This window comes from Tamandua tetradactyla, chromosome 9 (assembly GCF_023851605.1).
Source record: "Tamandua tetradactyla isolate mTamTet1 chromosome 9, mTamTet1.pri, whole genome shotgun sequence".
Classification (NCBI taxonomy): domain Eukaryota; kingdom Metazoa; phylum Chordata; class Mammalia; order Pilosa; family Myrmecophagidae; genus Tamandua; species Tamandua tetradactyla.
In genome coordinates this window covers 1,890,063-1,903,135 of record NC_135335.1, presented here as the reverse complement: position 1 = coordinate 1,903,135, position 13,073 = coordinate 1,890,063, and the positions used below count along the sequence as shown (strand labels likewise).

At 58.0% G+C, this 13,073-nt stretch overlaps 1 protein-coding gene across 1 annotated transcript in view; it reads right to left on the bottom strand.

The window, feature by feature from the left end:
• Positions 1-11,584, bottom strand: part of LSP1 (lymphocyte specific protein 1) — a 34,860-nt gene extending 23,276 nt beyond the window's left edge. Inside the window, exon 1 of the mRNA XM_077115346.1 lies at positions 11,376-11,584. Within this exon, the coding sequence (XP_076971461.1) occupies positions 11,376-11,443 (68 nt within the window). The 5' untranslated portion in view covers positions 11,444-11,584. The remainder of the gene's footprint in view (positions 1-11,375) is intronic.
• Positions 11,585-13,073: the final 1,489 nt, after the last annotated feature.

Sequence of the window (13,073 nt, the reverse complement as noted above, 5' to 3'; positions counted from 1 at the left end):
GCCCTGGTCCCACCCTGACCCCTCTCTCCTCTTGCCCTCTCCCTCCCGAGTCTCTGTCCCCATCCCTCCCTCCCTCCCCCTCCCCCTTCCCTTCCTCTCCCCTCCCTTCCTCCTTTCCTGTCCCTGCTGGTTCTCCATTTTCCCTTTGTTTATTCCAGCCCTCTGCTCCTATGACCACTTTAAGGAGGGGGGGTGCGGTGGCCAGGGCACCCCAGGAACCCACTCTGGTCCCCAAAGGGAGGCTGCTGTCCTCCCCATCCCCTGCTGGACAGCACGGAGGGCCCGGACAGAGAGCCAAAGTCCAAGCTCCACCCGCACCACCTCTCCTGCCATCACGGGGAGCCGTGGTCCCATGCGGTGGCCCGTGGCACAAGGCTGACGCCCAGGCCCTGGCCAGCCCGGCCCCCCCCCCTTGCCCCCTGGGCTCTGGCCAAAGCCCAGGCGGAGCAGCCCAGCCCGCTGTGTCTCTGGTTGGGCTTAGCCACCGTGACTCACTCGAGAACCCTCGAGGCTAGTGGCTGGACAAGCGGAGGGACCACACTTGCGCCCACGGGGCGTCCACCGGTGCCAGCACTGTGCTGAGCGGCGGGCCTCTGGAAGCCTGCCCAAGTCCCTGGGCGCAAGTCCCGGACATCAACCCTGGCGTCCGAGGCCACGGGACGAGGGGCTGGCAGAGACTGAACCAGAACCAAGGCAGCTGACAGCACGCCACCCAACCCTTCGCCCGGGACGGTCATCTGGGCATGCCCAGCCAGCTGTCTCCCTTCCATCCTACGCGTGAGCCACCACCACCTGCCCTCTGTGTCCACGTCCACCGAGAAGGGCCAGCCCTTGCTTCCAAGCTAGTCTGGCCGCTGGCTGGGCAGGCAGCTGGAGCCCGGGAGCACTAGGAAGCACGCAAGGCTAGAACCCAATGGGCAGGACGGGGGTCTCCTGAGTGAACCAGGATATGAAGGGGCTGCGGCAGCGACAGTCAGAGAGAGCCCATGTGCGTCCATAGCCCTGGCCCACAGCGAGTCCAGTGGTGGGGCTGGCGGGTGGAGGGGGCGCAGGGCTCAGGAAATCTGGCTCGGGCCCCCTCCTCCCACTCCACTCCAGCACTGGGTAGGAGCCCACAGCATCTCCCCCACCCCCTGCACAATGGCACACAAAACCCAGGAGGGGACGGAGAATGTCAGGTGTGGCTGTAGTGTCAGCTCTGCCACCACCCATCCCCAGGGCCCAGGCAGACTGAGACTTCAGGACACTGGTCGAACAAGAAGGAGAATGGACGGGGAGGAAGGAAGGGCCAGGTCTCAGGTTAAGTTGAATGCTCAGCAGATCACCAATGGGAAACCAAAGTGCCTTCCGTTTGCCTCCCAGCATGCCCTTCTCCTCTCTGCCTCCTGCTCTTTTGGTCCTGGGTCCCTATTACACACAGCCAGAAATAAGACATGGCCAAGGCACATTTTGTTTCAAAAGAAGGAAGAATATTCCCACAAGAAAGGAGACTGCCTCGGGATGAGGGACTTCCTATCACTGGAGAACAGGGAATAGAAAACCTCATAGTTATCTGTTAGAAAGCTGACGGTGGCCTCTTAGGCTGGGCAAGACATGGCGAGAAGAGATCTTTAAATGTAGGGACCAGGATTCGTGCTTTTACCTAATAGGGAAAAGAGGCAGAATATTGGGCCTCAGTTCCACTATTGTTTGTCCAAGCATCTATTCATCCATTCATGGAACCATCCATGCAACCATCCTATCATCCACTTATGCATACACACATATAACTAATCATCTAGTTATCTAACCATCCATATACCCAAATATCCATCTATCTTTCCAATCATCAACCCTTCCATCCATGCATGCATGTACCATCTGCCCATGCCCACTGATCAATCCACCCATCCATTTATCCATCCAAACATGCAGCCATCCATACTTCTATCCATTCATCCATCCATCCATCCATCCATCCATCCATCCATCCATCCATCCTTCCACCCATCCACCCATCCATCCATCCTTCCACCCACCCATCCATCCATCCACCCTCCCACCCATCCATCCATCCATCCATCCATCCATCCATCCATCCATCCATCCATCCATCCTACCATCCATCCATCCATCCATCCATCCATCCATCCTTCCACCCACCCATCCATCCATCCACCCTCCCACCCATCCATCCATCCATCCATCCATCCATCCATCCATCCATCCATCCATCCATCCATCCATCCATCCTACCATCCATCCATCCATCCATCCATCCATCCATCCATCCATCCATCCATCCATCCATTCCACCCATCCATCCATCCATCCATCCTTCCACCCACCCATCCATCCATCCACCCTCCCACCCATCCATCCATCCATCCATCCATCCATCCATCCATCCATCCAACCATCCAACCAACTAATCATACATACATGCATCTAACCATCCAACCATCCGTATACCCATGTATCCATCCACCCATCCATTTACTCACCTACCCATCCATCCACCAATACTTCCATCCACCCATCCATCCATCCATCCATCCACCCACCTACCTGTCCAACCACCAATACTTCCATCCTTCCATCCATCCATCCATCCACCCACCCACCCACCTGTCCACCCACCAATACTTCCATCCATCCATCCATCCGTCCATCCACCCGTCCATTCATCCAGCCATCTATCCATCAACTCTCCCATCCATGCATGCATACAACTATCCCTCTATCTACCAGTCCATCCTATATTGCTGTCTGTGTTTCCATGCATTCGTTTCTAAATATATCCATCTGTGCTGGTTTGAATCTGTGGTGGACCCCGGAAAAGTCATGTCCTTTAATCCTCACTCAGTATTGCTGGCTGGGAGCTTTTTTATTATTCCCATGGAAATGTGACCCACCCAATTGTGCAGTAACTTTTGACTCCACCCATTCCAGGTCGGTCTTGATTCGTTTATTAGAATCCTTCAAAAGAGGAAAATTTTGGAGAAAGTCCATTTGAGAGCCATGAGAACCACGAGGGCCCACCCAGCCAGAGGCCTTTGGAGATGAAGAAGGAAAATGCCCATGGAGAGCTCCATGAAACAAGAGGCCTGGAGAAAAAGCTAGCAAGTGTAGCCTTGTTCGCCAGGTGCCTTCCCAGTTGAGAGAGAAACGCTGGACTTCACAGGCCTTTCTTGAGTGAAGATTACCTCTTGGTGATGCCTTAATTTAGACATTTTTATAGACCTACTTTAATTGAGACGTTTTCACGGCCTTAGAACTATAAACTTGCAACTTAATACACTCCCGCTTATAAAAGTCATTCTGTTTCTAGTATATCGCGTTCTGGCAGCTAGTAAACTAGAACTCCATCTGTCCAACTATCCATATAAATAAAACGTGTCTTTCCATCAGTCCATTAAAGCATCTGTGGATACATATACCAATCCATTTGTCTTTTCATTTTTTTCACTGAGCAAGTACCTATCCATCTTTCCATATTTTTTTCCTTCTATTTATTTATCTAAAAGTTTTGGCTGTTTGTTTTTTTTTTTTACACATGGGCTGGCACCAGAAATCGAGCCTGGGTCTCGGGCATGGCAGGCAAGATCTCTGCCTGCTGAGCCACCGTGGCCCGCCCTATCTAAAAGTTTTAATACATATAAAATGCATAGAAGAATTCGGCAAGCCATCCACAAATCTGGAGTGTAATGACCTCTCAGTGCGTTAGCTCCTGTTATCTGCCTGCTCACCCACCAATTCGTGTATCTATTTGCACAGCTAGCTAACCAGTAAGCGATCTGTCCATCTTTTTGTAGAGCCTTTCATCTCTCCAAATATTATTCTGTCCTTTCAATTATCTGGGCACATATTTTATGATTTATCCATATCATTCATGCATCTGTCTGTCCATTCATCTTCCCATCTAGCAAGACATGCGTCTGATTGTGCATACATACATGTGTGCTTGTACTTCCATGTACCTATTTCCCATCAGTCTGCAATAAATCAATACTTAGAACAGGATTGGAATGTAGCAAGCCTTCAGTGTTATACTTTTCCACCCATTCCCTCCTTCTATCCATATGTCACCCAACCAATCCTCTCTTCATCCGTCCCTTCATTTCCCTGTTGATGTATGTGCCTATTTAGCCACTGCATTTATTCAGGAAGTTGGTATTAAATACTTCCTGGATTCCAAGCCCTTTTTAGATGCTGAGTATTCAGCATTAACAAAGAGAGTTTCTGGTCTTGTGCTGCTGACCTTTTAGCAGGACGTATTTACTTGTTTATTTGTAAACAATATATACTACCACATGTCAGATGGGCTTAATGCTATAGAAAACATAAATCAGAGCAAGGGATAGGGAGTTTGGAGGGAATTGATATTTTATATATGACAGTCAAGGAATGCCTCATTATTAAGAGGCATTTTTGTTAGAAAGAGATTGAAATAAAATAGACAACCATATAGATAGCTGGAGAAGGATTCTAGAAAGAGAGAACTTGGAGTGCAAAATTCTTGATTTAGGGTCTCTTCACCCAGATCTCTTTACAATAGTTCATTCAGCATCAGTTCATACATCTATTTATTCATTTTGCATTTATCTTTCCATCCATCCATCTTTTGCTGTATTTGGCCATCTCACCATCCACCCGATATCCATATTCATGTGTCTACCTCTCCTGATATCATCTTATCCACATGTCCAGTGATCTGTCTGTCCGTACTTCACCCAACTACTCTCCACACATCTACCCTTCAATCCCAAATGTCTATCCCCAAAGTCACCCATTCATTCATTCATACATCTATCCATCCATCATTCATCCATTTATCCACTCATCTGTAAATCCATGCATCTCTTGGCACGCATGTTCATTTATCTATCTATGGCTGATAATCATTTGATACCTGCAGGCACAACACAGTTTAATATATGAGTATAATCACATATCAACTGATTAAAGTCAGCACCCATTCTGATAGGTTAATGTTTATACCATACCTGTGGTTAAACATTCTAATATCACTTCTGCATTTATCCATCCATCCTCTATCTATCTACTCATCTATTTGTCTGTCCATATATTCACCTGTCTAAATATTTATTCACCAAACTTGCCCAATAGCCATCCATTTGCCCATGTAGCTTCCGCTGCTGCTGCTAGCTAACATTTATGAAGAATTTGGTGTCACCTTTCAAAGTGCTTTCTTTTTTTATATAACCCTCATAAAATTTCTAACTTTAATAAGAAAACTGAGGTGCAAAAAGTTAAATAATTTTCCCGGTCACACATATCCATTTTTAATTGCTTTCACAGGTCAACTATTTATATTTCATCATTTCTTTCTAACCATCAATTCATTCATTTGCCCATATATTCAACTACCCATGAATCCATTTATCCATCATACAACCACCATTCTCCAGTACTTTTGCTTATACCTTGTTCATCCATCCATCTGTCCATACACCCACACACCCAACCACTTACCCATCCACCCATCCATCCATCCATCCATCTGTCCATCCGGGTGTTCCTTCTTCCTACCTCTCTTTATCCACCTTTCCATTCATTCATACTTTTCTCCACCCCTGATTCTTCTTTCCTTTCTTTTGTGACCAAATCACCGTTCCTGCCCTCAGAAGCTCACGACCCAAGAAGACAAGAGTGCAGACCGCATAGCCCAGGAGGCTGAGGGACGCAGCAGAACCTGAATGGCTGCTGGAGAAGCAGGACTCCGTCCTCCTGTCCGACGTTCTCAGCCTTCCCCGAGATCCCACCGCTCTGCTCACATAGGCTACCCCTGAGAAAGGTGCCGTGAGCAGTGGGAGAGCCCAAGGAGGCAGGGGCAGCATGAGGCTGTGGCCTCAGTGGCTCCTGGGAGGTACCTGATAGAGAGCTGCCTCTGGTTTGCAGAGGAGGCGCTTACAGACTCTCCAGGTTCTCCTCTGTCCCACGTGTCCCTCTGTCCAAGCAACCTCCCTGGAGCCAAGGCAGGGGCCTGCGTGGGGAGTGGTGGGTGGTGGTGAAGTGGGATTTCAGTTGGGACCGGGGATAGGTGAAAAGCTGAAGGCATCTTTCTAGATTTCTCTGGAAGAACTGAGTACAGCCTTATTTCTCTTGAGGGAAGGTACCTGGGAGAGAAAGAGAAGGAAGATGAGGAAGCAGCCTTGACTTAGCCTCAGAAGGTAGACGATCAAAAGAGTAGATTACATCTAGGAAACAGGAGCCCAGAAACCTCTGGGATGAGATCAGGTCTGCTCTGAGAGTGGGCAGGAGAAGCACCTGAGATCCCACCTGCTCGGGGTGGGGTGGGGCATGACTCCTTTCTCTCTTCCTCACTCACATCCCACGTGGAACTGAGGCTCTGGGAGATGAAGTGGAAAGATTCCCTCACTGTCACCCCAGCAGGCAGGTGTCCTAAACACACCTGACGCTCATGTGTGTGTGTTTGTGTGTGTGTGTGTGTGTGTGTGTGTGTGTGTTATGGGGCCTCCTGGCAGAGCCTGCAGCACAGGGCAATGCCGTGGAGGGGTACCCTTGCCAACCCCACACATGCCCTCCCTGAGCAGCCCCTGATCCGGGCTTCGAGACCACAGCCCCCCATGCTCCTGGAGGTAGACCCCCAGCAGGCGAGAAGTGGAGACAGCTCCCGAGCTGCCCGCTAGCCGGTGGGATCGGACAGTGCCCCCTCCCAGCTCCCCAACGCGCAGCTTCCCGGCTTGGAGGCGGTCAGCAGATGGAGCTCGGGCAGGGCTGGCCTGGCTCCAAGAAAAGGCCAGGGGCTTTCCTTCCCCCCTCTCCCCTGCGCCCCTCTTATCTGCTGTGCCTGGCGCCAGCAGGACCAGGCGGGCCAGGCAGCGTGGCAAGGCCTGATTTCCTCAATGCCCTAACCCCCCATGCCCTACGAAGCTGCACCTCGGCCCCTCTCTGCAGGCTTACGGGGCTTGGGGACGGGTGGGGGCTGACCCTGGAAAAGGGGGTCTGGTCTCTGAGCCCCCAGCCTAGATTCCGGCTCGGGCCTGCATCCCACATCTGTGTGCTCTTAGGCCCAAGGACCCGCAAACCCAGGCTCCCTCAAGCCGAGCACCCTCAGACAGGCGCGTGTTCTCTAACGCCTGCCCCACCCTCCACAGAGGAGCCGGCTCTGAGCCTCAAGAGCACTCAGGGCTAGGGACAGCTGGGCCGGCGGTCTTGACCTCCCCACAGCCCCGATAAGGTCTCGATAGCCCCCAAAAGGAGGGTCCCTTGACGTGAAGGGGCTGGGGGCTCTGCCTGGGGCTTGGGCGGAGGTGGGGATGGGAGGGTAGCTGCAGGTTTCTTTCTAGATGCCTCTGGAAGAAACCGGCTTCTCTCGGCAATGCCAAGACCGATTTCTGCTTTTTGTGTCTGTTCTGGCCGAGTTGGATCTTACAGTCCACTTAATCTGGGGGCCCAGGAACTTCCACCCCCCCCCCCAACAGCCTCCCACAGGATGCAGGATCATTGATACTTGGGGGGTCCCTAAGCACCTCTGAGGGGCCAGAGGGCAGTGGTGGCAGCTCCCAGCACCTGCCCGCAGGAGCCCAGCCCCCCCGCCGGAGCGCTTTGCCCTGCCCCTGTGCCTCCAGCCCACGGCCTCGGCCCCCACCCATGGGCCGCCTCATTCGAGCCTCTGCTTCCACCCATGAAATGAGCGGTTTCTGGATCCCTGCTCTCAGGTTGGGCGCTGCCCACCGGGCCATCCGCCTCAAGCTCCTCCCTGCCACGTGCGGCTCCCGGAAGCAGGGAAGGACTTCTGGCTCTCAGCCTCAGCAGGGGTGGGACCCGGAGAGATCCCCAAGCATGGGAGGTAGGGACCCCCACCCGAGGACGGAGCATGAAGGGTCCGGCTGGACGGCGAGAACCCAGCCCAGAGGGAAGGCAGCTGTCATCTGGGAAAGCTTGGCCTCTCCCTTCTCTCTGGGAAGTTTCCAGAAGCTCTGACCAGGGTCCAGAGAGGGGAGGCCTGGGGTGGGGGGTGTCAAGGCTCGGCCCCCCTCTCCCTGCTGCCCTTAGGTCCAGGACAGGCAGAGCTGGGGAGGCACCCTGTGCCCCCCGCTGCCCAGTCCCTGCCAGCCCGGCCCACTCTGTCTGCCCCAGTGTAAGCTCTGCCATGCCACTCCAGGTAGGGCCTGCCAGCCTCAAGGGTAGGTGGGGGCTGCGTGGGGGCATTCCGTCCATGGGGCTCCTGCCACCCTCGGCTCCCTGGGGGACAGGAAAGCAAAGTTCTCCAAGAGAGTCCGGCCACGGCCTCCAGGCCAGCTTGGCCCCTTCTCCCTCTGACACTGTCCTTCAGCGGGGTCCAGAAAGGGTCCCTGCCTGGCTGATGGGCCCTGTGGTCAGCCCTTCCCTCGGCCTCCCCAGCTACTGGCCCACTCTGAGCAGGGATGCGGCCATGCACTCGGGGCCCACGCCCCTGCCAGGCGAGGCGGGAAGGCAGCTCCTCGCCCCACACCTGCCCGGCCAGCGGAGCAAGAGGGCAGCCCGGCCCCGGCTCATTCATGACCACGCGCCTGGCAGATGCGGAGGTGCCCAGGGCCAGGGACGCCCCCAGAGGAGGTGGCCAGGTGGTCTCCAGCGGCTTAGCGGGGTGGCAGGCAGCAGTAGGGAGCCACACCCAGAAGGCTTCGAGTCTGCAGGCCTGAAACCTTCAAAAACTGAAAGATCTGGGAACACTAAGTGTGTGGGCGGAGACCGGCAGGATGGGGGTTTCGGGGGGCCTCCCAGGAGCGTGGCATTCCCCTCATCAGTGTCGGGGGGCCCAGACAGATGCTGCTGAGGACGAGGCCATGAGGAGGGGTCGTGTGGTCAAGCGGGGTCAGGGGTCCAGGGAGCCATGTCGGTGGGGGGAGGGGCAGGACGGGGGAGGACTCAGGATTGGGGCAAGTTGGGGGGCTTGGAGGAGGCCGCCCTCCAAGTGGAGGTGTCTGCGGCCCAGTTGCTCTGACCACTTCCCTCGCCACTTGCTGGGGCGAGGCCACGTTTCAGGGGTCAAGCCGAGGGGCTCAGAGGGGAGGTGGCTGAGCTCAGCTCTGGGGACTCCCGCAGCGCCCACCCTGTGGGAAAGCCTGGGCGCTGGCCTGCGGGAAAGCTGCCTCCTGGCCCCAGCGGACAGGGACGTGTGGAGGGCCAGGCAGCCGGGAGCTGGGGCACTGCGAGAACACCCCAGTGGAGGGGCAGGGGGCCAACATGCAAGTGGGCCAAGGAGGGCAGCCAAGGCCAGTCTGGCATCTTGGGGGGGGGGGTCGGCCTATTCTGGGGTTTGTGGGGGTTCAGTCCATCTTGGGGATCCTCTGGAGGTCTCGGCCCGTCCTGGGGTCTGTGGGGGCTCAGTCCATCTTGGGATCCCCGTCAGGGATTCGGCCTGTCCTGGCATCTGTGGGGGTTCAGTCCATCTTGGGGATCCTCTGGGGGTCTCGGCTTGTCCTGGGGTCTGTGGGGGCTCAGTCCATCTTGGGGTCCCTGAAGGGGGTTTGACCTGCACTAGTGTGTGTGACAGTCCAGCCGGTCTTGTGTCCAGTGGGAGGGGCAGCCACGTCCCTGCTTCCTCTGTGGGTGGCTGAGCTGTGGGGCTCCACCCCCGCCTGGGCTTCCCGCGTCGGGGGTTCCCAGGCCAGAGTCCTGTGGCCTGAGCGGGGGACGCCTCGGCCTCCCTAAGCAGGAAGTCCCCGCTCCTGCATTCTCGTGAAACGGGAACCCCCAAGCAGCCCTGGTCTTAGTTTCATCCTAGAGGCAGGTCCCGTGTGCCCCATTCAGCACGGCAGGAGTGGGGGTGGCGTGTGGTGAAGGCCACGGGATCAGCCCCCCCGGACGGGTCATCTGGGCCCTGTGTCCCAGCTCCTCCCGCGTGCGCCGAGGCCGCCTGGCAGTGCCTGGCCACCTTGAGGTCTGAGGAACGCAGGACAGCTGGTGGGGGGGGGGCAGGAAGGAGCTGAGGAGGCAGGCGGGGCAGCGGGCACCACGGGGCGCTAAGCCCTTCTATGGGCACAGGGAGCCAGGCCCGGCTGCGGGGACGGGCGCTGACGTCGGAGCCGTTTCTGTGCGGGGACGCAGCTGTCCCCTGACCTCCTCACAGCTGGCACTGACCGGGCGGGCACCCCGCTCCCCTCCAGACCGGCAGGTGGCGGACCCCACAGGCTCACCCTGCCGAGCCCCCCGCCGCACCCCCGGGCCGGGGACCCTCGGCGGCTCCCCCAGGGCCCTCCTGCAGCCAATGGGACGCCGGGATGAGAGGGCCAAGGCGAAGCAAACCCCACCCCACACTCTCACTCACAAACTCACACTCATTCACGTGCACACTCACAAATTCACACTCATGCATATACTCACAGACCTCGCTCACAGTCTCACTCACGCACACGCTCATGTTTGCTCACACTCACCCTCCCAGAGAGGTTCCTTTTGGTTCCGTGGTCTCCAGCGAGGCGGGTGCTGGAACTTGGGGCCTTCCGGCCACCAGCGCACAAGCCGGGACGGGAGATGGCCGTGAGCCTGCGGGCCCCGCGGTGGCTGCCGCAGGTTGGGGTGCCGAGCCCGGAGCCCTCCCCACGAGGCGGTGCACAGAGCCCCAGGCCCGTCCCAGCCGCAGTGGGGGACCAACCCGGGCACGAGAAGAGCCCAGGGGCCATCCTGGCGTCTCCAGGCATCGTGCCCCTTTCTTCAAGCCGGGCCCCCCACCCCCTCACGCCTGGGCCGCAGCCCCGCTGGCTTCCTGCGCCCTGCTCTCTAGCCGCCCAGCGGCCCCTCTGCTCGCCAGGACACCTGCCCGTCACCCGGGCAGAGCCAGGCGGGGTGGGCCCTCAGCGCCCTCCAGCACGGCCACCTCTGAGCAGCCTGCAACCAGAGGTCTCTGCCCAACTCTGGCTATTGGTTGTGGGGCACAGGGGGCCCCTCCTCGTCGCCCCACCCCAGCAGCACCCCCTCGGGCAGCTTCAGCTCCGCGAGCACCACACGGCCGCTCCTGGGCAGTGGCTCTGCTGTGGGGCCTGGCTGGCCACCAGCCCTAAGGGGATCCCAGGAGAGCAGCCCGTTGGGGCCAGGCCTCCACAGGAGCAGTGGAAGTGGGGGTGCAGGTCCAGGGCCCTCTCGGGCACCCACTGCCCCCTCACCACCCCCGCCTCCCCTAGGCCCCCAACCCCTAAGCTTCAGCCCAAGGCCCGGCTCCCACCACTTGCGTCCAGGCTGCCCCTGCAGGCCTGGCCAGCCCTTCCGCTTTCCTGGTCCTGGGCCTCGGCTCCGTGAGCTCGTGGGGACTCAGTCTCGGAGGCAGACAGAGGGGCTCCCGCCGTGTGGGGAGACAAGGCCCCAGGAAGACCCCCTGCCCGGGTCAGCATGGCCCTCTGCGTCCCGGCGCCTTCCCTGGCCCTTACCCGGCATCTTCTCCCTCCAGCAGCTCTGCCCGCTCCTCGGAGCCGGGGTCGCACGGAGCCTCCGCCATCGGTCCGGCCTCTGGCCCCCAGGTGCTGCGCCCAGTTCCGGGGTGAGGGTGCGCCTCTTGGGGCCTCCTCGGCCCCCGCCCCCACCGGTTTCACTTCCCCCTTCCGGCTGCAGGTTGAGGTTTGGAGTGCACAGGGGCTCGGGTCGGGGTGTTGTTTTTGAATCTGATGCTGTAAGAGGAGGGAAAAAACAAAACCACCCATCAGGAAACGTTGGGCAAGTGGCAGGGGCCTGGGGTGAGAGAGAAGGGCCGGCGGGCAGGGCTGGGCAGGGGCGCGGACGCCCTTCTGTGGGTGCGCTCGGAGCACCCCTGCTGCTCGGGCAAGTGGGCACCCTGGCAGGACATCCTGGGGGGTCCAGTTTCCAAGTGAAGATGCCCCAGCACTGGGGCCCGGCCGAGTCTCGGCCTCGTCTGAGCATGGCCTTCCAGGGTCCTCTCCTAACCAATCGCATTGTGGGAGACCCTTCTTCCAGGGGTCACCGCCCCACACAGGGCTCAGCACCCCAGCTTGTCTTTACGGGGCCGGGACCTCTCCTCAATGCCCTGGTGGTCTCGCCTTGCCCTCCCCTGACAGCCATGTCCAGGCCTCTGGCTCCAGGGCTGTCGGACCCCTCAGTATTGGGGTCCCCAGCACTCCTACTTTGCCACCTCGTCTCTCCTGCTCTGGGCTCCGGGAGCCAAGAAACGACTGCAACCTGTTAGCGCCAGGGCCTCTGTGGGGGCTGCAGGAACCCCCAGGATTCAAAACCAACCCCGTCCCTTTGTTACACTCAGGTGTCAGGAGGGAGGGGCTCTGGGGCCAGCGGGGGAAACAGCTGTTGTGGGGGCTGGACCCTGAGGATGGGGTGCCCTGGGGGCCATGAGAAGGACAGGGGAGCCCTGCCGCCATACTGCCAAGTCCTGCCCAGTGGGTGGGCCCCAAAGACCGACCGGGGTCACGAGGGGGCAGCGTGACCCCCGCCAGCCCCACCCACACCAGGAGGAGCCAGAAACCCCCTCAGCCCCTGCCAGGGCACCTGGAAGGGGTTCCAGTCCTCCCCTCTGCCCGCCCCTCTGGCCCCCTTTCGCAGGAACTTTTTTGAGGGGCAGGGGGTGGGGGGTGGTGCAGGGATAAACTTTGTTTTTAGAACAATTGGAGGTTTACAGAAAAATTATATAAAGTACAGAATTCCCATATACCCCCCCACCCAAAAAATCTCAATTTTCCTTCTAATATCTGGCTTTCCCGTGGCACCCTTGTGGCCAGAAGAAGCGATATTTATAATTACATTGTTTCCTTGAGCCCGCGGTTTACAGAGCCCTCTTCCTAGGCGCCAAAGGTGCCGGGCTTTTGTGAAAGTGTTTGTTGTGGCGACACGGGCCGCAGCGGGTCCCCATGTCACCCAGTCGCAGGACTCCACCCCCCGCCGTCGCCTGCACTCGGGGACCCGCCCCTGTTGTACCCCATGGCCCCGTCTGAGGGGGCCAGACCCGGCCAGCTGGGACATCCCCTGGGGGGGGGTACAGGAGCCGGTGCCACACCCTGGGAACTCCTCAACCTCGCGCCTGGGGAGCCTATGGGCATTGCCAAGAAGAGGGGGTAAAGGCAGATGGGTGCTGGGGCCCCTGTAGCCCCTCCCGCTCTTTGCCT